We start from the raw sequence: 26,434 nt of genomic DNA, 5'->3' as shown, positions 1-26,434 counted from the left end.
CAGACTGGGCATCAGGCCCTTCATGCCAGTTTCGTCATTAAACATGATCACAGCTGATCGATATAGGCTATCAACTATCTGTGCCATTTCTCCATACCCCTCTGTTCCTCGATCCATCAAATATTTATCCATTTCCATTTTAAATACTTTGAATGCTCTAGCTTTTATCACCTGCTGCGGACTGGAATTCCAGAGACTCAACAGAGAGGCACTGGCAGAAAAGTGACGGGGACTACCAGGAAGAGTTGTAGGTGATAGTGCAAGAGTCTCCTGTGGCTGTCCCCCTCACAAACAGTTATACATCTTTAGATGGGATGGCTTCTCAAGGGTACGCCACAAAGGCTAAGTCTGCAGTAAAATGTTTGTCTTAGCTGAACAGCAGGAAAGAAAAAAAGACAAGTCAAACTATAGAGGACGCAATAGTGGAGGGAGCAGATAGCAAGCCTCCTAAATATTATGCTTATTCCATGGTGCCAAGGTCAATGGTATCGCAGAACATCTGCAGGGAATTCTAAGAGCGGAGGGTGATTAGCCAATATATATACCAAGGTCTTGGTATATATATTGGTAGAAAAGGGATGAGTTCCTGTAAGATGAATGTGAAGGGTCTCAACCTGAAACGTCACCTATTCCTTTTCTCCAGAGATCCTGACTGACCTGCTGAGTTACTCCAGCATTTTGTGTCTATCTTCGGTGAATTGAGGGAGTTAGGTAGAAGGTTAAAGAGAAGGACCTCCAGGGTTTTAATCTCTGGATTACTACCCGTGCCATGTGCTTATGAATATAGAAATAGGTCAAAATATTGTATTGTTGAAGGAGGGGTGCAGGAAGCAGAGTTTAGGTACTTGATCAAGGGAACACTTCCACAGAACATGAGACTAGGAGTAGCATCTGAACTGAAAAGGCAACACTCTCCTTTCAGGGAGGTTTGTTTATGCTGTTGGCGAGAGTTTAATTTGGCAAAGGGATGGAATGTGAACCAATAGTACAGTCGTAAGGGAGTTGGAGCCAATATAGAGTATAAACCACGTGAGTCCAGTGGGAAGAGAAGATTGGGGTATGATAATACAAATGGGTGGAACGTGGTAGTAAGGTATCATTGTAATCACAGAGACCTGACAGAAAGTAGAGTAAACATTTACTGGGATCCCGACCATCATTCATAACGCCAACAATTTATTGACCTCATTTTTAAAATTTGACCGCCCCTTTTGTTTCACAGTATGGATGACTACAGGCAAAATGTAATTCATTCGCACAATGCGGTAGTGTGAGGATGTGCAAAATAATATATAAATGGAAAACCTGAACTTGGTAATCTTGCTTTCCCCACACAAGATAGTTGAAATATGCTTCCTTGTATAGGGTTAAATATGCCTTTAGTTATTGCCATCAGTGTTCCATGAATCCATGCTTTAGACCAGTTTACAGGCTGGTAGCATAAGCTCCACCGTGGATTGTCCTGTGTTACAGTGTGCATTGTGGTCTATATTTAGCATTATTAGCGGAATAAATAGTCATAACTCTCACCATGCCACAAATAACTTTTTTGTTTCTTTTCATAAAGGTATTAAATGTTTAACATCATCCTCACAGTGTGTGTTATTCTTTTGTTGCAGATTAAATACAGTAACAATTGTTTAATTGGGAAGATATTCTGCCTGTATATGGGTAATGTTAAATTGGGGAGATATTCTGCCTTTATATTTTAGGTTGCAGGCAGAGGGCTATCTTATAAGAACGATCTTTGCTGCGAAACGTTTAAAAAGTCGCATCGTTTTACACCAGTTCTGCTTAAAAGCAGATATTCCACATGAACCGTTACCTGTTGATTTCAGATTTGCAAATCAGCTCAAAGTTGTACTCTCTGGCTTGCTTCGCTTTGAACATGATGTCCAAATTCAGAGTCTCGAGAGGGAGGAGTACACCAAAGCCATGGTTGGGTTGTACATCTACATACTGTAAGGTACAGAGAAAAAACCCGTCACCAAACCAACTTCCAGCATTCAGGTGTCAGATTTAACATATAGTCAGCTGAGGACAGCAGTTTGCTTGTGGGGGTTTGTAGATCTGTGTTTTGACAAATGCAAAGTAATTTAATGCGTGGTTTCGTTAATCAGAACTATATTTGGATATATCTGCCAACAGGCAAGTATATGCAGTCATTCAGAATATAAGCATTACCCACAACTGATCACTGCTGAAGGTCATTAGCTAATAGTTAATTAAAGCAATTGCAAAAAATCATGCTGCTACATTTAATATTATACATTCAGAGTTTATGCAGATCTTGGATTATTAACATGGGCAAAGATTAACGGAGATGTGTGCAGGGCAAGTTTTTTATATAGGGTGTGTATGCCTGAAACGCGCTGCCAGGGATGGCGGTGGAGGCAGATACACAAGTGGCATTTAAGAGGCTTTTAGACAGGCATATAGATATGGAAGGAATGAAGAAACATGGATCACATGAAGACGAGATTAGTTTAATTTAGCATTGTATTCAGCATGGGCATTGTGGGCCGAAAGTCCGTTGCTGTGCTATATTTAGTTTAGTTTAGTTTAGAGATACAGGGCGGGAACAGGCCCTTCAGCCCACCTGCTCAGCGCCAACCAGCGATCCCCGAATATTAACACTATCCTACACCCACTAGGGACAATTTTTACATTTACCAATTAACCTACAAACCTGTATGTCTTTGGAGTGTGGGAGGAAACCGAAGATCTCGGAGAAAACCCACGCAGGTCACGGGGAGGACGTACAAACTCCGTACAGACAGCACCCGTAGTCAGGATTGAACCCGGTTCTCTGGCGCTGCTTTCGCTGTAAGGCAGCAACTCTACTATCCTATGTCCTATGTTCTATGTCCTATATTTATATTCCTTTACAATTTTTGCATATCTGCACTCTATGCCAGGTATGGTGTGGACTTACAACAGAAATAGATTGCGTTGAATATACCAACAACAATGGAAAGGTTACGGGGAGAAGGCAGGAGAATGGGATAGTCAGTGAAAATAGATCAGCTTTGATTTACTGGCACAGCAGACTTGATGGGCTGAATGGCCTAATTCTGCGCCTGCGTCTTATGGTTTGCGGTTACCTTTGCATACAACAAGTCCTACAATGGATTCAGCCCTAGGAATGGTTTGTGGATCTTAGCCAAGGGATCTCTTCCTGCACGTTCTATTTAGTGTTCTGAGCAGGTAGGATAGACACTCTCTGCAAGCCAGCAGGGAACGTCTTCAGATGTACAGATTTACACTTTGGACTTTAGAGCTGCAGAGCGGAAACAGGCCCTTTGGCCCACGAGACCATGCTGACCAGCAATCACCCCATCCACTAGCATTATCCTACACACTAGGGACAATTTAATTTTTTTTTAATCAAAGCCAATTAACCTACAAACCTGCACGTCTTTGAAGTGCAGGATGTAACCCAGGTGGTCACAGGGAGAAAGTACAAACTCTGTACAAACAACACCCATAGAAAGGATCGAACCCGGGTCTTTGGCGCTGTAAGGCAGCAAATCTACTGCTGCGCCACTGTGCCACCTGGCAGATCTGGTAGCAATGATATCATTCAAATCTGGCAGTAATTTTAATGAGATCCCGTAAGGTTTTCCTGAACAAAGAGGAGCCAGCAATGAGGAGACCAAGTCTCTACCTGCAGTATGTGCAGCATTTTTAGATCACATTCCGTTTACCGTTAAGCATCATCTCGAAGGGAGAGAAATTCAGCAGCACCTCACTTACCTCAGGAACATCAACAAATCCAAACTCTTGGCTCAGGATGGATTTGTTAGTGAGCTGGACAGTTGTCAAAACAGTCTCGTAAACTGAACAAGGACCAAAGTCAATTGTTTTCTGGTGAATCTGAATGTCTGAGCTGGTGACAACAGCATGAACTGTGAATGGAATTAATCTAATCTAAAAAAAAAGTACATAATGGAGAAAACTTTGAGTAGTGGTATTTACAATCTTTAAAACTATATTCCCTTGAAAACAATGAGTGTGTCAAAATGCTGAAAACACAAGAAACCAAGAGAAAATAAATATACATCAAAGTTTTTATATTACAAGTTTAGTTACTGGTTAAAAATGGAGTCTCAAAGGGTAATGCTGCTGATGTGCCCTCAAGAAGTCTGAAACTAACTTACTTTGATTAATTGTTAGAAAAGGATATCCTTCAAAATATTTCTCTCTTGGCTTCAATATAAAATCTGAAATTTTGTTTTTCTGCAATGGAGTACATAAGTGAATAAAATGTGAGGACATAGATTTAGAATAAGCGGTAAGAGATTTAGAAGGGATCTGAGGGAGACCTATTTTTCACCCAGAGAGTGGTAAGTCCCTGGAACACACTGTCAGAGAGTGGTGGAAGCAAAATCGCTGACAACATTTAAGAACTGTCTCATTGAGCACTTGAGTGGCTCACGCATAGAAGGTTACAGGCCAAGTGCTGGAAGATGGGATTAATATGGACAGGTGGCCAAATGGCTTGTCTTCATGAGGTATGACCCAAAGACTACAACACTGCTTCCACATGGAGCAGGAGATAAACTTGAGAGCTGGCATCAAATAAGTAAACATCACAGTGCACTTGTACAACAATAGCAAGGATAAGATAGCCTGAGTTGGAGATTCCAGAGAAAGTGAAGCTGGGTTCAGCAGAGCGGTGAAGGTGATCTGATAGACGATTGCAAGTTTGTTAAGATAAGTAGAAAAAAAAATATTCGTGTGGGTTGGATAGTCAAAAAAGATAGTGCCAGAGAGAGGTGATATTTTTCTGGTTGCACATAGGAGAATATTTACATTCTCACATTTTGACCTTTTAAAGTTGAAATCTGCAGCCAGCACTGGGAAATGTGCTTTTAAGTGTGCACCTACGCTACAGCGTGGAAACAGGCCCTTCTGCCCACGGAGTCCGCGTTCACCAATGATAATCCTACGCACTGCGGACAATTTACAGAAGCTAATTACCCCACAAACCTGCATGTCTTTGGAATGTGAAACCCACGAGGTCACAGGGAGAAAGTACAGACAGCACCTTTGAGTCGAAGGTACACAAAAATGCTGGAGAAACTCAGCGGGTGCAGCAGCATCTATGGAGCGAAGGAAATAGGCAACGTTTCGGGCCGAAACGTTGCCTATTTCCTTCGCTCCATAGATGCTGCTGCACCCGCTGAGTTTCTCCAGCATTTTTGTGTACCTTCGATTTTCCAGCATCTGCAGTTCCTTCTTAAACACCTTTAAGTCGAATCCAGGCACAACACTGCATATGTGCCACTGTGCTGACCTTCATAGTAATTCATAGAGTTTTAATTGTCTGTGCAAGATTGGGTCAGAGCAGGTGGGTATAAACTGGCAGTGTTTAAAGTTCTTGAAGCACCAAGATAAAATTTTCTAAATCAACTCTAAGAAGGAAAGGGAAATATTTTGCACATTCTGTTACCGGCTGCAGCAGAGGACATGGGCAGATTACTGCCTTCATTGGGCATCTGATTTCACGCCCATTGAAATAAACACAAGATAATTTGGACCTGGTGACAGTCCACCTTTCATGACAATCTTCTGGAATGGGCTGGTCAGTTTGTAAAGAGGTATGTGAACTGTGTGTGCACAAGGAAGTGAGGTCACTGCTTGTGTAGGAAGGAACTGCAGATGCTGGGTTACACTGAAGATAGACACCAAATGCTGGAGTAACTCAGCGGTCAGGCAGCATCTCTGGAGAAATGTAGGTGACATTTTCTGTCGGAACCCTTCTTCAGACAAGCACGTTGAGTTACTCCAGCATTTTGTGTCTACCTTTGGGGTTATTGCTTGTGTGTTGGATAAGTAATAACACAGTATATTTAAGAGACAAGGCTTATATGTTTTAATTGGAACACCTTTTCTTGGTGTTTCATCCCAACACGATTAATGTTTAGCCAGATTACGAAGGATGAAACAGGAAACTTTGCCTACTTCACTGCAGGGTTAATTTGGGCCTTGAAACTCATAATCCTTTCTGTAAGCTTGGGGCCATACAAAGCTACTGTTCGTTTCTACCATTGCTGTGGTTATGATGATTGTAATTAATCAAACATGTATAAATCACCTCATTATTTAATCAGAAGAAAACAAACATTTAACTTTCAATTAGATACTATTTTATCATATGAGAAAAATATATTAACCTGATTTGCCACCCAAATGTCCATTGGAGCCTCCAGGACCAGGTTTTCCTGATAAAAGTAAATCCGAGCATCTTCAGGTAAAGATTGTCTGAAATACATACAATACATAACAAATCTTTTTTTAAATGGAATTTAATCCGGTTTGAGGTAATAATTTTTAGGGCATCGAATATCAACAGGACATGTGCAGTGGAGCGGGACCCTAAGATCCTCTATACAATAATGCTGTTAAGGATTTTTTCCATTAACTGTATACTATCACCTTACAAATTGGCAGGGGCCACTGGAATGTTCATGTACAGAGGGACCCTGGGTTGCAAGCCCATTGATCACTGAAAGTGGTGAGACTGGTGGGTATTCTTGATATAGAGTTGAGATGTCATAGAACATAATGCAGCACAGGAACAGACTTTTCGGCCCACAATGTCTGTCTCAAACATAATGCCAAGATAAACTAATGTCATTTGCCTGCACATGATCAATTCTCTGCATATTCATGTGCCTATCTAAATGCCCCTTAAATGCCACTATTGCACCTGCCTCCACCACCAACCCAGGCACCCACTGCTCTCTGTGTAATAAACATGCCCTGCATATCTCCGTTAAACTTTGCTCCTTTCACTTTAAAGTTATGCCCTCTAGTCGTTGACATTTCCAGCCTGTGAAAAAAGTTATACTGTCTACCCTAACTATGTCTCCCCTCAGCCTTCAATGCTCCAGAGAAAACATTTCAAGTTTGTCCAACCTCTTCTTATAGCCAATGTCCTCTAATCCAGGCAGCAATTAGGTAATCTCTTCTGCATCTTCTCCAAAGCCTCCATACCCTTCCTGTAATGGGGTGAATAGAACTGTTTGCAATACGCCAATTGCAGCCTAACCAAAGTCCTATAAAGATGTATTTTGACTTTACTTTTATATTCAATGCTCTGATCAATGAAGGCAGGCATAACATGTGCCTTCTTTACGTCTCTATCTCCACGTATTACCACTTTCAGGGAGGTGTGGACTTGGACCCTAAGATCCTCTATACAATAATGCTGTTAAGGATTTTTTCCATTAACTGTATACTATCACCTTACATGTCATGTTGTAGATGTACAAAATATTGGCAAAAATGGACTGCAGTATTATGCACAGTTCTAGTCACCAACTCAAAAGCATGTATCATCAAACTCAGGAACAGCTACTTCCCCTCTGTTATCGGGCTTCTGAAGCTGGGGTACAGTCTGATTCACCTCTATCCCATTACGGACATTGGACTTCGTCTGTGGAACTGGTGCGATACAATGCTGAGAACTATGTTCTGCACTTTGCATCTTACCCTTTGCTCTTTCTATTATACTTGCTTGTATCTATGAATAGTATTATCTGATCTGATTGGATAGCATGTAAAGCAAAGCTTTCCACCGTACCTCGGTACATGTGACAATAATAAACCTAAACTTAAACTACGATTGTGGTAACATTAGAAAGAATGCATAAGTAATTCACTTGGATCTTGACTAGAATGGAGGGATATATTTATAACGAGAGATTAGATATCCTCATTGGAACATAGGAGAATGAGTGGTGACCTTATAGAGGTTTATAATATTATGAAGGGGCATAAATATATTATGGCCAGTCTTTTTCCTCAAGTCTAAAATGAGATGCCATAGCTTTAAGGTGAGAGGGCAGAAATTGAAAGGAGATCTGAGGGGTAAGATTTTCACAGAGAATGTGATAGTTATATGGCATGAGCTGCTGGAGGAAGTTGGACATCTCGCTGTGCTGGGAGACCAAAAAGTTTCAGGCAGACCAAAGAGCGTCTTTCATCAAGTTGATGGCGAGGCATCAAACAGATTGCAGAAACGTACCTTGGAGAGGTATCTCTCCTCCAGAAGAGCCCAGGTTGTGTCTAAATGTTGATACCCAATTATCTAGAAAGGCACTTGAACCCAAAACGTTTTGGCTTCTGCAGGGATTTCTGACATTGGAAAGAAGCTGCCCTTTGCAGTTAGTTGCCTGATACAAGCTTTGATGCTAAAGGATTTAATGATCTGAATTTAATTCTGACACATTTTATTTCAGTTTTAAGCAAATTAAAAATAAACTCTGAAGTGTTGTTTGAAGAAATAAATTCAAAATTGGACACTCTTTTTCACAAGTGAAAGGGCTCAGCTCAGGGACTGAGTTGCCTCAAGTTGATGGCTTGCAGATAATCATTGGCTCGGTTGTGTCCCAGATATCCCTACAACTGCTGAGTGGAGCACAGTTCTTTTGTTTTACATTTCACTCCTCTCTTCTCCTTATCTGACGCCTTTTTGTCTCCTTTTCACCTCCACGCTTTGTCACTTCCTCTGCACATCTGCCAAACAAATCCCACACAAATCCATTTATCAGATGCTAGGGTTTGTTTTGCCCCCACTTCCCTTTTCCAGCTTTCTCTCCACTACTACAATCAGTCTGAAGAAGGGTGCCGACCCGAAACACTGTCTATCCATTCCCTGCACAGATGCTGCCTGACCCGTTGAGTTCCTCCAGTACTTTGCCTTCTCCTCCAGATTGTAGCATTTACAGCTCCTTGTGACTCCTTTTAATTGGATGTGATCTTTATCACGTGAAGATATTCTGTTAATTTTTACAATTAATCACAATTAGTTTTAACTGATCTGCAGCCTAAGCCAAATTTTTAAATAAACTTATTGCTTTAAAATTGGAACCAGCGAAGTGAATCTTTGACAGCACTAGCAGTCTAAAGGCACTCACTCATGGTGGTCCATGGCTGGGAACTTAGGTTCTACTGCGCATTTGGACAATACCTGAGGCCTGGTACATTCACGGGAGGGTTGTGAGTGGTGAATGTGGGGTGTTGGTTGTGTCAAGTGACATTGAGCCTGTTGATCTGCAAGAATCGCAGAGATTTTGGGCAGAGAAACTATTCTGAAAGCCACAAAAATAATCGTATACTGCAGTAAACAATGGGAATTTATTTAAAAGCATTATAGTGTGCAGTTCGAGTTGCCCCCTTGTAGGAAGGATGTGAAGGCTTTGGAGAGGGAACAGAAGAGTTGAGCAGAATGCTGCTTGGATTAAAGGGTATTAATTATAAGGAGTGCTTGGACAAAACTGGAGCATCAAAGGCTGAGGGGAGACTTGATAGAAGTGTAGTAAATTATGGGAGGTGAACATAGGGTAGACAGTCCAAACCTTTTTCCCAGGGTAGAAATGCCAAAGACTAGAGGGCATTGCTTTAAGATGAGAGGGGCAAAGTTTATAGGAGATGTGCGGGAAAAGTCTTTTTTTACACTGAGTGCTGTGCCTGGAACATAGTGCCAGGGGTGGTGATGGAGGCAGATATAATAGTGGCATTTAAGTGGCATTTAGACAGGTACATGGAAATACAGGGAATGGAGTGACATTACATATGCAGGCAGAGGAATTAGTTTAACTTTGCACCATGTTCAGCACAGACATTGTGGGCCAAAGGGCCTGTTCCTGTGCTGTACTGTTCTATATTCTATGGTGATTTCTTCTCATAGTTGCAGATGATTCCAATGTATCTGTACAGCAGCTTCATTACTTTCATCTGTGTTACTCTTGGAGGGCGCTTTCCAGGACAGACTCGATCTTCTGGAAGTTCTCCTGTTGGGTGGTGATGCAGAGGTCATCAGCATAGATGAAGCGGCGGCATTGTGGGGGAAGTGGTTGGTTGTTGGTGTAGATGTTGAAGAGGAGGGGGGCCAGTACGCTGCCTTGTGGTAGGCCATTCTTTTGGGCTTTCCATTTGCTCTTCTTGTCGTTTAGTTGGTGTTTTCTATCAACTCCTTCCAGACTTGCCTTCGGTCCTCCCCGACTGTGTTCAACAGGGTCTCTCCGAGTTCCATGGTGGTGGAGGAGAAAGGGTCCTCGTGGTATGCCCTGTGATAGGCTTTCAGTAGATCGCTGGATGTTTCCGACAGCCCGGGGATGTACTCGGTCTGGCATCCTCTTGGTATATGTCGCCTGGCTGACCTTTTCAGCAGTTCTGTGAACATGGTATAGTTGTTGGGGTGTGATGGAATGCTGGGGATGGAGTCTTCGATCTCCTGTTGGAATGACAGCCAGTCGGCCTTCCGCAGATTGAACCTTCTGCGGAAGGGGACGGTTGTTGCTTGGAGAGCGGATCGGATGGTTATGGTGATTGGCCGGTGTTGCGTATGGGGGATAGGGTCCAGGACCTCTTTCACAGCTCTGGATGATAGTTCGCTGCTCACACAAACAAGGTCTGGGTTATATCCTCGTTTCCATCTGGCACTGTGGAAAGATTTTGGCAGTTTGGCGTCATGGATCAGGGTCAGGTGTTTCGACTCGAGCCAGGTTTCGACTTCATCTCCATCTTGATTGTTCACTTCATAGCCCCACAATGAGATATGGGCATTGAAGTCCCCAATGCTAATGTGGTTTTTCCTCTTGCATCTGTCTGGCAGTTCAGCGTGGAGGAACGGACTTTGGGGGGGTTTATACACTGATGTGACAGAGATGTTTGGGAGGGCAACTGTGATGGTTTCCATTTGCCCTTCGGTGGTGTGGGTGCAGACCTCTTCGATCGCGAGGTTTGGTCTGCTGAATACAGCTGACCCATACTGTCTGTGTCGGATCTCGGCCACCAGCTTCATTCCAGGGATGGCTGGTCGGTGTTGTGTAGGGCCGGTGTGGGTTTCCTGCATGCACACTATGTCGAAGCGTTTGGCCGCTGTCGCTAGTATGTCTGCCTTGCATCTGGAGAAGCCTTCAATATTGATTGAGGCTATTGACAGTGCAGGCCCCGAGGAGGGCGAGTGTCTGTGGCGCTTCGGCATCGTCATCTAGTAGATTGCTTGGGTAAGTATACAGATATTGGCCTACTGGTGGTAATAATATCAGATTATACCATTCAGTGTTTGAGATGACAACCTACTACAATAACAACCACCTGAAACCCAACCCATCAAAAACCCAACTATGCAGCTTCCATCTTAAAAATCGAGATGCAGGAAAACAACTGAGCGTCTCATGGGATGGCCACAAACTCTCCAACCACTTCCACCCCGTGTACCTCGGAGTCACACTCGACAGGACACTCTCTTTCAAAACCCACCTTCAGAACACCAAAGCCAAGGTCAACACTCGCAACAACATCCTGCGCAAACTGGTAAACTCAAAGTGGGGCGCTGATCCACCAACCATCCGTGCAACTGCCCTAGCCCTGTGCTTCTCCACAGCTGAATACGCGTGCTCAAGCTGGAGCCGCTCCCACCACACCAAACTGGTTGACACAGCCCTCAACGACACCTGCCGCATTATCACGGGATGCATAAAGACAACGTCAGTCCCGTGCCTCTACGCCCTAGCTGGTATTGCCCCCCCCCCCCCCATATCAGAGCACAGGAGGTCGATACCAGGCACCCCCTGCACGGACACACAGCACCTCCACCCCGACTGAAATCCAGAGCCAGTTTCTTGCAGACAGTCCCACCTCTCCAGACAACCAAAGAAACAGCAAGGACCAACATCTGGAAAGATGAATGGAACCAGCTCAACACACGAGCCCACGACTGGGTGGAGAGAGGAATCACTCCGACTGAATGCCTCGCCAGCGGGCACGACCTCCCCTGGCCAACCTGGAAGACCCTCAACAGATTACGAGTGGAGCAGGGGAGGTGCAAAGCACTTATGAAAGCATGGAACTACCAGGCAGAAGACACATGCAGCTGTGGAGCAGTACAGACAATGTCCCACCTACTGGAGTGTGACGACGCCCCCCAGTGCAGCCCCCAGGACCTGGCTGAACCGACCCGACCAGCTGTGACCTGCGCCAGATACTGGCACAACGACATCTGAGATTGCAACGGACTCGAAGAAGAAATCTGTGTTACTGATCAAAGGAGAACTTTAAATTCTCATTGATTTGCAAATGCAACCCTCTGAGAAATAGTACTTGTAGCTAAGTACAACCTCACTATAAATCTAAATTAAGTATTTCATTTATTTACATTTGCTTAGTAATTAATTTTCCATGTATAATAAATTACACAAAACTACAGTCTTGAAGTCCACAGAAAATCACTTATAATTCTGCACAGGAAATGATAAACTCGGATCATAATGTATCTGCATTTTATGTTTTTCCTTTTAATCTATTTTTAATGTTAAAAGAAAGAATGTGAATAAATTAAGACAAAGCAAAATAGTTTTCATGGTACATTATTTGTCTTTGAGTCAGCTGATGAACATTATATCCAAATTCACAATTCAGTTATTACTTGTATCATTTCTTTTCTCTGCCGTTTTATTTTTCTGTGGGGTACTTCACTTGCTTGCATCTCTTAGTTAACCACAAGTCATTCACAGATTACAGTTGCTATTGTAAACCTTCTATTTTACACTCTCAACAGCAATTTGTCAATTATAGAATATACAGGACAGGAACAGGCCCCTTTTCCCACCGTGTCTGTGTCGACCTTGATGCTAATCCAAACTAACCCCATTTGCTGGTACACAAAAATGCTGGAGAAACTCAGCGGGTGCAGCAGCATCTATGGAGCGAAGGAGATAGGCAACGTTTCGGCCCAAAACGTTGCCTATCTCCTTCGCTCCATAGATGCTGCTGCACCAGCTGAGTTTCTCCAGCATTTTTGTGTACCTTCGATTTTCCGGCATCTGCAGTTCCTTCTTAACCCCATTTGCTGGCAGGTGGTCATTATTCCTTAATTCTGTACCTGTTTATGTGTCTGCTAAATGCCTCTTAAATATATTGGCTTCTACCCTCCTTTCCCATGGCCACACATTCCAGACACCTTTTAAAAAAAAATCTCCTATAAGCTTTCTCAAGCTTACATGAAATCTATGCCCTCTACTCTGAGGAAAAAGACTGACTATCTATCTTATCAATGCCTCTCATAATTTTATAAACGTCCATCAGGTCATCCCTCAGCTTCCAATACGCCAGAGAAAACAATCCAAATGTTTCCATCGCCCTCTTTACAGCTATTACTCTCCAACCCAGGCCATATCCCGGTGAATTTTCGCACCTTCTCCAATGCTTTCACATCCTTCCTGTAGTCTGGCAACCAAAACTGCACACAAAACTGCAAATATGACTGAACTAGTTTTACGCAGCTGGAATATAACTTCCCAACTTTTATACTAAGTATCATGATTGGTGAAGGGAAGCATGCCCCATTCGCCCTTATTACCATCTGATCCACTGGCGTTATCAAGTCCTCGACAATTCTTTGCCTTTCTATCTGCACTTGACCCCATCACCATTGAATTGTACCAGGGTTTGCCGCAGTTCCCTCCATCCTTCCACATAGCTCCACTTTTGTTTTCAACCCACCTTTCCAGTCAGGTTTTCGACCTCAGTTCTTAAGCACCCATACCTTAACACCACATGCACGTCTTTACTCTTCAGTGCACTCCATTCTTTCCATGAATTGCCTCAGACGATTTGTTATGTTTGAAGAATAATACAAGTTGTTGGCAAATCTCTAAAACTGTTGCCCATGTTTTGTGTATGCACCCCTCTAGTACAGTAGCTTTTATTCCGTTATATGGCTCACCTTGTGTTCACTAATGTGATAAAGACTTACCTTGGCACAAATTTGAGTTGAAAACTTAAACTGGAGTGCGCTTGGATATAACCACTTTTAGGTAAAAATTCCAAATGATTTTTCAACTCTTCGCTCACTACAAACTTCACCTGGTGTGCTATGGAATCCCTGGAAAAACAAAACACAAGTCAAATACCAATGTAGACACAAGACGTGTACCTCACATTTCACTTGGGTAGACCGCACTCAATGCTACAAACTTTGAGTTTTCCAATTTCAGGTACCCCACTGCCTCTGTACTCTATTTCCACTTTCACCCATCCACCCATGGTCGCTCCCTTTGCCTAATATTACCATCCCTTCCCCCTGCCTCCCAACTCCCCCAATGTCCCTGTTACCTAGGCTCATCATCTCCCCCCCCCCTCCCCAATGTTGTATTTCGCTTTGTTTCCCTCTGGTTCCACCTATCAGCCTCCCCTGTCCCCTTCGCCCCACCCTCTCACTTCCACATATTGGCAATCTTCCCTCTGCATTTTCAGACCTAATGCAAGGTTTTGACCTGAAACGTCGACTATCCCTGTCTCCATAGAAGCAGCCTGAACTGCTGAGATCTTTCAGCAGTTTGTTTTTTGCTTCAAATATAAATTTAACCAAGTTAATTAAATGGAACAAAGTACTATAGTGTAGTTCATAAATTGGTTGAGGCATTTCTTATTGCTTCGTCAGGATCATCCAAAAGCATTATCTGATCATCATCTGTCCATTCCTTCCTCAGTTGCTGCCTGATCCACTAAAGGTTCTCCAGCACTTTGTGTTTTGCCTCTGATCATCATCATTCTGCTATTTATGGAAGTCTTTTGAACACAATTTGACTTGCTGTACATTCTATAATACGGCAATGACTTCACTGTAACGCACTAATACCTTACTAGGAGATTGTAAGGTATTTTACACATGTTTCAAAGTCGAAAGGGAGCAAAACCAGGCATTTCTTAGGATGAAACACAGCGCACACCCACTCACCCACCCACCAATCAACACATGCATACTCATCAACCAACACACACACAGACACACTCACACAGACACACATACACGGCAATAACACACACACATACATTCACTCGCTCACCACTAACCAACACACACACATACAGAAAAATTGATAACTGCGCTTGGACGAGTCTTCACATTTCTTACTGACAACCTGAGGCAATGATTATCATAATTGCATGAACTTTACATTATGAAACACTTTGACTATAATAAATATAGACATTAGGCTACATAAATGGATAATGGCAATTTTATAATGTCTTTAACAATTAAAAATTAGAGAAATTTATAAGTGATATGATTGGTTGTTTTAGCCATAGGCTATGAGACATAATATTTAAAAGTATACACTGCTGCACAATTTCAGAGTATATAAAACACTGCAATTTAACTTGCGTATGATTTAATGCAAGAGTGTGGATTGGGGATTTAGTGAATTCTAAAAGCAAAATATTTAAACTTTAAAGAGTACATGTACAATAACTTAGGAGGCTTATTTTTTTCTGAACATTGAAGCACGCAAACTAGCCGTTCGGCCCGACTCATCCATGTAGACCAAGAAGCCCTATCTAAGCTAGTTGCATTTGCCCGTGTGTGGTCTATATCCCTCTAAACCTTTTCCATCCATGTAACTGTCCAAATGGGGTCAAGGAAAGAGCGTTCACGTCGCGGCCCTGTTTCCACCAAACTTTCCACCATCGCGCGCAAGAAGCACAAGAAGCGCAAGAAAGACACTGTTGCATACAGATGCCGAGAAATGTGTTCAGCTCAGCTCTGGCTGAACAACTTCTAATCTTGTGTGTGGACTCGACAAGAAGAAGAAGACTGTCCAAATGTCTTTTAAATGTCATTGTACCCCCTTAACTACTTCCTCTGACAGCTCCTTCCATATGCTCCTCAACTTCCTATTCAATCTCTCCCTTCTCACATTAAACCTATGCCCTCTAGTTCTTGATTAACCTACCCTTGGGAAAAAAGTTTGTGGTATTCATCCTATCTACTTCCCACATGCTTTTATACACCATTCACTTCCTGCACTCCAAGGAATAAAATCCTTGCATTCCAAGGATTCCCTGCATTCCAAGGGGTAAAATTAAATATACTGTAGGTACGTATGATTATTTAGCAAATCAAATAGGAGGATAAAATTGAAGACAAAACAAATTACGAGCAGGTAACATGCAGGTAATGCCTGGAGTTTGTAGGGCCGCACAGTGGGGCAGCGGTAGAGTTGCTGCACTTACAGCGGCAAAGACACGGGTTCAATCCTAACGACGGGTGCTGTCTGTGTGGAGTTTGCACATTCTCCCCACGACTGCGTGGGTTTTCTTCGGGTGCTCCGGTTTCCACTCACATTTCAAAACATGCAGGTCTGGAGGTTAATTGGCTTCAGTAAATTGTCCGTAGTGTGTAGGATAGAACTGGTGTATGGGTGATCATTAGTCGTCACAGACTCGATGGGCCGAAGGGGCTGTTTCCACGCTGTATCTATAAACTCTAAACTTTAAATGTGAGCGCTGTGGATGAATTTGTTGAAGATAATTGACCTGCTTTCCATTGCCAGCTGTTCTCTGCAGTGAAGGCAGCACAAGCTGCTAATGCAAGGCCAACAATGTTCACACCACTCACAGGACGTGAACATCAGATTCACAAATACACAAGACACTGATACTTATCTGTGCCATTCATCAGGTACTTAGCCCCATTATACACATGCCATTAACTGCTACTGGCCTGCTCGTCTGGGCAATGGTGATTAGGGGTGTTTTGGGAGGGTCTCTCACCTATCAAAACAATCTTTGCTGCCACGGTAATGACTTTCTGCTTGCTATAAATATCTATACAGCATAGATGCCCGAGTAGTATTAAAGTAAAACCAGTCACCAAACATTCAATAGCCCCAAATATAAATGTAAAATATAATCTGCAAAATTAGTAATAATTAGTTTTGTTTTGATTTTAGAGATACAACATGGAAACAGGCCCTTCGGCCCACCCAGATCACCCATTCATTAGTTCTATCCTACACACTAGGGTACATTTACAGAGGCCAATTAATCTACAAAGCTGCAGGGATGTGGGCGAAAACTGGAGCACCCAGAGGAAACCCACATGATCACAGGGAGAAATTACATGAAACCCATATGATCACAAACTACACACAGATAGCACCTGAGGTCACGAGGTCTCTCGCCTGGGTCTCTGGCACCAAGTGGAAGCAGTTCTACCAGCTGCGCCACTGTGCTGTCCCTAATGTAAGGGAGGAATGAATGGGTCTTGAGGTGGTTTTATTCATTCTCAGGATATGAACACCACTGCAAGGCTGTTCCTCATCCTTGGCATCTTTTAAAAGCTGATGTTGGCTGCGGCTCCTGCGATGAGACTGTTCTATTAATTCCATTAAGTGAGGATTCCAGAGGCAGTGAGGGATATGTCTCAACAGGGATCCTGTATGTCTTGGAGGGAAATCTGCAGGGGCTGTATCCCAGGGGTCTGCTGTCCTTCTCCTGCCAGATGCTGGAGGGTTAGGGCTAGGGAACGACTGAGAGGTGCTATCACAAAACTTGGTGAGTGCCTGCTGTGCACCCTATATACAGTAGCTGCAGTATGCTGATAGTGGTGGGAGTGGATACATAACTTAATAGATGAGTTATAAATCCAGCAGGTTGCTCTGAGTTGGAGAGAACAGATTATTCGAAATATGACTGCAATTACCTGTGACAAATACTCCAGTGTGAATACTCTTAACTCGTTAATGTGTGAGGGAAGTTTTTTTACAGTAGAAACAAAGAACTGCAGATGCTGTTTTATACCAATGATAGACACAAAGTGCTGACACAACTCAGCTGGTTAGGCCGCATCTCTGGAGAAAAATAATTGGTGACATTTTAGGTTTGGACTCTTCCCTTCTGGAGAGTCAGTGAGAACTATTGTTGATCTGTTGTGGCAGTTGGTGAGTTTTCTTCTTGTACGGTTATCCTTTAATACAAGAGTTCTCAGACTAGTCAAGTTGCTGATTAGATATGAAGCAGCAAGAGAGGCAAATAAATGACAACAGTGAGAAATTCCAGAGCAAGTGCAAGAAAAAAATATGGTTCATCCTCTCTAGACGTAATCCTTTCCCACTAATCACAATCATATGGTACGTCTGAATGACATTAACATGAAATTTGGCTTTCACTCCAACCGAGGTTGAGTGGTGCCACCTTCATTTTGCAGTTTTGCTCAAGGGTAAGCTGGGTGGATGATTTAAATGGCTTAAATTATTAATAAGTTCCAAACACTCAAACCGCCTATAGCCGCAAGAAATTACCAGCTGATCTGACAACTGTCAGAGGCACGGCTGGCACGTCACGTGACGTCAGTGGCATTGTGTGCAACTAATGCACCAAATGAACCATCCCCTTTTTCACCAGGAACACACTAAAGATGTGTGTAAAGGGGCTGTCCCACTGCGGCGACCTAATCCGTGAGTTAAGAAGAGTGTCTTCGACCTTCAAGCTCGAGGGCACTCGCCTGGAAAGCTTCGAGCCGGATCAGCCCTCGTTGAAAACGCGAGCTGGATCAACCGACCGCACGCACACAAACACATCGCAAAGGTGGAGACCAGTGAAAGCGGGGGAGCGCTGTCTGAAATTCACACCCGCGATGAAGAGGAAGGTAAATGACAGCTGCAGTGTATGGTAAGTTCTTCAGAGAGCGCGGGGGGAGGGGTGGTTGGAGAGAGGGGGGGAGAAGGGGGGGAGAAGGGGGGGGGGGGAAAGGAGTGGAGACACTTTTAAGAAGTATAATAAAGTTTAGCGGGCATTTTACCTACAAGTAGGTTTTTCTTGGTCCTGAAAACTCCAATTAGCTAATCAAAATACACGGTCAGCGAAGGAGATCCCCTACGTCTGCCATCGACTGTTTGTAACTAAATAGCGACCCCACTCCAATGGTCTACGAGTTAAAAAGACCCATGCTGACCAAATTTTACTCGCGGAAAATTTTTCAACATGCTGAAACATTTTCCGCGACCTAGTTGCGGCCACGAGTATCCGGGAAATTCCCTCAAGCATGAAGGAGAGTTCCAGTGACCTCTTTAGACCTCCTAGGACCACGTGTCGACCATGCTGCGAGTAACTCAGTGGGTCAGGAAAAAAGGAATAGGAATAGGTGAAAAGGAATTTTATGTTTGTTGATTATTTTTTTTAAAGCGTCAACGTTAATAACTTTGATGAAAATAGAGCAGGAGATGATGGACTTTATCAGCGGGTCAGACATAGATCAGCAGAGCACAGGCCATTCGGTCCACCACATCTATGCTGACCATGATGCCACATTAAACTAACCCTATCAGCCTGCATCTGGTCAGTATCCACCTGCTGCCTGCTCACGTGTCTGTTGAGATACCACTGACACTGTAAATATTGCTGTTGTATCTGCAACTTCTGTGGCAAGTGAAATAAGTAAATTCTTCGGAATGTTCAATTCTTAACCTTTGTGCTGCTAAAAGCAAAGGATTAGTATGCTTTGACAAAAATATTTCATTTTTTTCACAGATAGTACCAGCTGCCTGACAAAGCCAAGGGGTCCATCACAACTTCCACAGTAATTATAGTGTCATTTCTCATGGCAGTGTTCTTGATTCTATAAAAAGGGATGACCAAAAAAGTGTCTGAACTTATCTAATGGCTCAAGGTTACCTGCAGTATATGGTGTATTTTACAGATAGCAAAAAAAGCAACACTTGCATTTAAAGTTCTGATGAAGAATTTTTGACGAAACATTCATTTTCTTTCCACAAAACAACTTGACCTGCTCAATATTTCCAGCATTATGTATTTTTATTTCAACTTTCCAGCATCTGGCATCTTTTTGATTTTACTTGCCCTAATATAGTACTTCTCACAAACACTCTTATGTGTGGCAGATTCCCACAAAGAGCAATCTGATATTGACTGGATTACTTGTAATGTTGAGCAGGGGATAAAATATATGCGTTTGATGACCTTCCGCATCCTCAACATGCAGATAAACCGGAAGCAAAGATTAACATTAAAAACAAAAACATGTACAAAGATGAGCCCTGTGTAAAAACGGTTGAGGTGTTGATAAATTGGTGAAATCAGCTGATACATGGCAGATGGAGTTTAATCCAGATAAATGTGAGATGATGGATTTTGGGAGCAGTATTGAGGCCAGGAAATACAACAGGAATGGGAAAGTCATAGGGAGCACTGATGAACAGAGGGACCTTAGACAAGTGCATAGATTCTTGAAAATGGCAGCACAAGTAAATAACGTGTTAAAGAAGGCATATGGGATACTGGCCTTCATTAGTCAGGGCATTAAGAACACGGAGGTTATGCTCCAGGTTTATCAAATTTTGGTCAGACATCAGCTGAAGAACCGTCTGCAGTTTAAGGTGTCACACAATTGGAAGGATGTTTGGTTTAGAGATACAATGTGGAAACAGGCCCTACGGCCCACCGATCCACGCCAATCAGCGATCACCTGCACACTAGTTCTATCCTACACACTAGGGACAATTTACCTGAAAACCTGCACATCTTTGGAGTGTGGGAAGAAACTGGAGCACCCGGAGGTAACCCCCGTGGGCATAGGGAAAACATGCAAACTCCCTACAGATAACATGTGATTGCTCCGGAGAGGGTGCAGAGCAGATTCACCAGCATATTGCCTGGGATGGAGCATTTGATTTATAGACTGGAGAAGAAGGTAGGTCCATTCTCCCATGGAGAAGAGGGGACATGAGTGATGTATACAAAATTATGAAAAGTATATATAGGGTAGATGACAGGAAACGCTTCTCCATAACAGAGGTAGAAAAGAGGACATATATTTAGGATAAGGGAGAAAAGATTCGAGAAGGATTTGAGAGATACCTTTTCACCCAGAGAATGTTGAGTACCACTAATGCACTGCCTGAGAGAGTCATGGAAGCTGAGTTGCTGACAGTATTTAAGAAGTGAACTTTGGGTGGGAAGGGTACGGGCCAAGTGCTGGGAAATGGGATTAGTGCAGATGCGTCAACGTGGATGTGACACAAAATGGCTTGTTTCCATGCTGTATGTCCTATGTCTATAACTATAATGGGTTCATTGGCCTCTTTCCATGTTGTGACACAGTAAGATAATGTTGTTTATCTTAAAATGACCTTTACCAGGCATATGGTTCTGAACTATCTGCTATACATGAATTACTACTGATCACCTTTGCAGATTCACGTTGCGTTTCACTTCACTGTCTTTACGTCAAGAGCATTCTGCTATGAAGGGCTATTTCTCTTTCCAATCAGCATACCTGTTGTGAACACGAATGCCATCTTGATAAAGCCGGTCATACATGCAGATTTTCAAGTCTATATTAGGATTCGAAATCCAGACTGGTACGTCAATGGCCTCTGCTTGAACTTTAATTGCGATCTATTTTTAGGAGCAGAATAAATAAACCATCAGGGTTAATCTGCATTACCTGCTGTGCTTAATTAAATAGTTGCAATACTTCCAAGCATGCTATTGTTTAGTGGTGGAGTTCATGGTGTAATATTGTATCATGTAAATCAAAGAGAATTTTGTTACACAAATATTCAAATTCTTCTTATATATTTTCGTTCTGTGACAATGAATATTTGCTTGTGATCTGCCCTATTTTGTTCACTTTTTGACAGCTGGTGCTAGAAGAAATCCTTCAGCTTACATAGCCAGTGTACCAGCTAAAGGGCAATCACAAGGATCTGATATAGTTTCTTAAGGAGACCTAAATGGATGGCTACAGCAGCCCATCAATATTCCCGAGTCTTACTTATTACAGCTAGAAAGAATAAAAATACCAGACATATGAAGTATTAGAAACATAGAAACATAGAAAATAGGTGCAGGAGGAGGTCATTCGGCCCTTCGAGCCAGCACCGCCATTCATTGTGATCAATAACCCATGCCTGCCTTCTCCCCATACCCCTTGATTCCACTAGCCCCTAGAGCTCTATCTAACTCTCTCTTAAATCCATCCAGTGATTTGCCCTCCACTGCCCTCTGTGGCAGGGAATTCCACAAATTCACAACTCTCTGGGTGAAAACGTTTTTTCTCACCTCAGTCTTGAATGGCCTCCCCTTTATTCTAAGACTGTGGCCCCTGGTTCTGGACTCGCCCAACATTGAGAACATTTTTCCTGCATCTAGCTTGTCCAGTCCTTTTACAATTTTATACATTTCTATAAGACATCCCCTCATCCTTCTAAACTACAGTGAATACAAGCCTAGTCTTTTCAATCTTCAATATTCATGGCCAGAATCCACCAGTATAATACAGGTAAGGATACCTGTTTATTTATAATATTTCATTTATCATAAACTATGCACAAAATTGAGTTTGCAGTGGCTCTGAGAGGACAGCAACTCAAGAATCCATCACTTCATAATATGACAAATACTCCATATGCAAATACTCCTCACTCAATATGTGAGGCTTTTTTTTTACACAGTAGAAACAAGGAACTGCAGATGCTGGAGAAAAAGGGTGGGTGATGTTTTGGGTCAGACCTATCTGCCTGCTCAAGAAAGTCTACAGGGAGTATGGGGGAGGGGGGGATGAAGAGCTGGAGGCGAGAAAAGATCAGGACGGTCCTGATAGGACCAATCAAGGCTGGCCACAAACGACCTCAGACAGGATCAAAGATCTTATAGCAGAGCTATATGATCTTTGGGCAGGATGGTGCCTAATCAGCCCATTGTTGGCTAGGGAAGTAGGGAAGGTGTGATCTCAAGAGGGAAACAATGTGGAGAACTGTGGGTCTGGTAAAACACCTAGGGTGGGGGAAGGGGAAATGGGGGAGGAGAGGGGAGTGTAAGTAGAAGTTAGTAAAATTAGAGATTTCAATGTTCATACCGCTGGGTTATAAACTACCCAAGTGAAATAGGAGGTTCTGTTCCTCCAATTTGCCTGTTGACTCAATCATATTCCTTCATAATATGTTCTTTGTTTAAGTTTAAATTAGCACCATGTTCGGCACCGTCACTGTGGGCCAAATGACCTGTTTCTGTATCATTTGCATGAACTAGTAGAAATTAAGGGCCTAAACTAATAAAGATTAACTTGGCACAATTTTCTTAGGAAAACAAAAGAGTGAATTTTGTAATCACCCATAGTCTGGGAGTTAGTACTGGATAATTCTGGGAAACCAGAACACCTTGGGCAGAAGAGTGAACACATGAACATGGCGACTAGCAGGAAGAATAAGCCATATGGTTCAACAAGTCTGCTCCATCATTCAACAAATCACCACTGATCCTCGACCTCAATTCCACTTTCCCTCCCAATTCCCATTTTTCTTGTTGGCCCATAGACATCTGTTGTATTCCAGGGCTAAATAATTCACAAACTGCACTTGGTGTCCAGAAACCGAAGTGTATTTATACAAGCCAAACATGGCTGCCCTCAAGCCCTGAAGATCCCCCAGGGACCCTTCCTGAGGAAACATTCATTGCGAGACAGAGCCCTCTAGTGGTGACTCCAGGACACAACAACATCTATTGATCTTAGCCTTCAATAGATTCAATGGCTGCGCATCTGAATGGAGAATTATTGCATTACTCCAGATACTGAGTGGAGGAAGGGTTGGAGAAATCTCATGTTTAAAATACTCCACAGTATTCCCATTAGTAATAGCCATGGAGTTACACAAGGCACTCTGGCTAACAGAAAATAATCATCTAATCCTGGAATAATAATATGAACTAGTCCACAGTCCCTTGGTTTAAGGAATTGAGTGTATTTTTTAGGATGCGCTGAGAAATGTTCATTACATTCAAGGCACTATATTTATGGAATATTCAAGGCACTAAATTTATGCAAGCTTCTAATATATTGGAGCATAGGTGAAAGGCCACATTTCAATGAGAACCTAGAAAATATGTCTGTCCATTGTGGAAATTGAATGCACTGCCTTTTGATTCAGAGACATGGTGAGCCAAGTAGGCAACTAAACTGCTGCTTTTGATGACATGACTTACATTTCTGTAGGCTCCATAAGCAAATACAAGCTCAAATTCTGCCTGTGCAGTACCAGGGACTGTAGGCAGAAAGATTATTGGTAATTTGATTGAAGAAAATGGTTCAATCATGTCCTTGGAGACCTAAAAGAATTCAATAAAACAGAAGGACACTTGATGAATTCCAGCAACAAAAGCTAGCTACAAAGGTAATTTGGAGATTTCAGGTATTACTTGATAGAATACAATCCATTTATCATCATTGGTATTGCAAGCAATTGCGAAAAATTAACAACAAATATTCATGTTATTATTGATGTTCTTATACACCCTTTGTTGTCAATCCTTCGCAAGACCCTTTAGGGGAAAGGTCAAATTGACCTGACTCAAGTTTGTTAAATACATTTCTAAAGTACTACATTTTATTCTTAGGTAACCATCATGCACACACAGCACAATAAAGCCTTACTCCAATGAAAACCAGATGCATAGATAAGGAACCTTTACTCCAATTACTGCATTATTTGAACAATGAGATTTAGTTGGCATGGACAGGTTGAGCATGTTACCGCAAATTACAGTGCTGTAACTCTATGGCTATCTCTATAGAACATCGTGGGCCAAATGGCCTGTTCTTGTTTAATTCGCATAACCAATGAACTGGTAGAAATTAATTATAAGATCCTAAAATAATAAAATTACAACATTGGACAATTTGGAGAAAAAATCAGGTGATCACGATTGTTCCAGGCGATCATGGTAGTCTTGGTATTTCTATCAGAAATGGAAATGATCTCAGGTTCATTCACAATCAGGTCCGGCTCTCATCTGCAGAAACACACTCCCTCCCTCTTGCAGAACAGGGAGGCATGTGATGGTTTAAACCTTAGCAGATCGACCATCTCCCAGCTTGTTGTGTCATAAAAAGAGTCTGCTGTGGGCACTGTGGGAGGTAGAGGGCCAGAAGCAGATGGTGAAGCTGGAGGGTCGGCCACACAGCGTGCTTGGCCATCTTTCCCTTGGCATTGAATTACTGTTCTTCACATACTCTGCATGAAAACCTGGTGCTTCTTAGAGCTGTCAGTCATCCGTGACTGTTTTCCCTTGCCACTAATTGCTAATATTTGTTGCTCCGCCCTCATTTCGCCTGCATCAAATGATGCATAATCACGGGGAACGGGCTCAGCTCGAACCACATTACAATGTCGAATGCTGATATCATGACATGCTAAATGCCTTGGCATAAGCATAGAGCATGTTGGGCTGTTGGCTTATTTTTTGAAGGAATAAACGCATATAGGTACATTAAAGAACAGAGAATTTGTCAAATATGCCTGCAGGGACACTTACATAAAACAGAGTAATGTAAAAACAAGGATTTGCAGATGCTGGTTTACCAAAGAAAAACACAAAATGCTAGAATAGCTCAGCAGGTCAAGCAGCATCTCAGAAGAACACTGATAAGGTCGAGATCCTTCTTCAAACAGGGTAAACTCATCTTGTGTAAAGTGTAGTTATCTGCTCAAATATAACTACGTGGCACATCTAGATTTAATTGTCGATCATTCCAGAGTGACAGTGCTGCAGGTTACAACAGTGTCCTTGAGACTCTTGAAAGGCGCCCATAAATAAAATATATTATTATTATATTTTCCAGCTATATCTCAAAAAGTAAAACTTTTTTTAAATGCCACTTGTATTTTGGGTTTTGATATTCCCCATTGTTGAGCATCCCTCCCACTTGGCACTTTCTACTAACTTTAAAATTGTACTTTAGATTATAAATTGAAAATATGAATCTAGGTTGCAATTCCAGCAATGGACTTCAGGATTCCCCTTCAGCCTCTTTCAATTATAGATCTGTCCACTATCTTTCAAACCTTGACGTGTGTTCACTACCAGTCCTCAAGAACAGCAGCTTCTGCTAAAACATGATTAAATACACGTAACAATGCTTCTGCCAACTCACCTCTAGATTCTTTCAAACTCCATGTAAGATTTGGCTGGAATAGAGATTTATTCTCTCCAAGTTCCCTGAAGGTGGCATCACATGTAAATGGGATGGTCAAAAAGGCTTTTGGCAGATTGGCCTTCATCAGTCAAAGTATTGAGTATAGAAGTTGGGATGTCATGTTGCAGATATATACGACGTTGGTGAGGCCACATTCAGAGAATTGTGTTCAGTTCAGCGCATCATGTTGTAGGAAAGATATTGTCAAATTGGAAATAGCGCAGAGAAGATTTACAAAGATGTTGCCAGGCTTCGAGGGTCTGAGCTATAAGCAGAGATTGAGCAGACTGGGACTCTATTTCCTGGAATGCAGGAGGATGAGTGGTGATCTTATAAAGGTGTATAAAATGATGAGAGGACTAGATCGGGCAGATGCACAGTCTCTTACCCAGAGTGGGGAAATCGAGAACCAGAGGGCATAGGTTTAAGGTGAAAGGAGAAAGATTTTATAGAAATCTGAGGGGTAACTTTCACGCAAAGGATGGTGGAATGAGCTGCTGGAGGAGGTAGTTGAGGCAGGGACTATTGCAACGTTTAAGAAGCAGTTAGATAGGTACATGGATAGGATGAGTTTAGAAGGATATGGGCCAAATGCAGGTAAGTGGGGCTAGTGTAGATTGGACATGTTGGTCAGTGTGGTCA

The 26,434-nt window shown here is 42.5% G+C and overlaps 1 protein-coding gene across 1 annotated transcript in view; it reads right to left on the bottom strand.

Annotated features, from left to right (window-relative positions):
* The window catches only part of cfap74 (cilia and flagella associated protein 74), a 132,118-nt gene that overhangs the window by 38,493 nt on the left and 67,191 nt on the right, over positions 1-26,434 (bottom strand). The window contains exons 20-25 of the mRNA XM_033047890.1: positions 23,803-23,925; positions 21,095-21,216; positions 13,772-13,900; positions 6,180-6,267; positions 3,757-3,930; positions 1,826-1,959 (exon numbers count right to left, since the gene is read on the bottom strand). Coding sequence (XP_032903781.1) covers positions 1,826-1,959; positions 3,757-3,930; positions 6,180-6,267; positions 13,772-13,900; positions 21,095-21,216; positions 23,803-23,925 — 770 coding nt within the window. The remainder of the gene's footprint in view (positions 1-1,825; positions 1,960-3,756; positions 3,931-6,179; positions 6,268-13,771; positions 13,901-21,094; positions 21,217-23,802; positions 23,926-26,434) is intronic.

Source organism: Amblyraja radiata, chromosome 31, assembly GCF_010909765.2.
Source record: "Amblyraja radiata isolate CabotCenter1 chromosome 31, sAmbRad1.1.pri, whole genome shotgun sequence".
Classification (NCBI taxonomy): domain Eukaryota; kingdom Metazoa; phylum Chordata; class Chondrichthyes; order Rajiformes; family Rajidae; genus Amblyraja; species Amblyraja radiata.
This window is presented reverse-complemented; position numbering and strand designations above follow the sequence as displayed.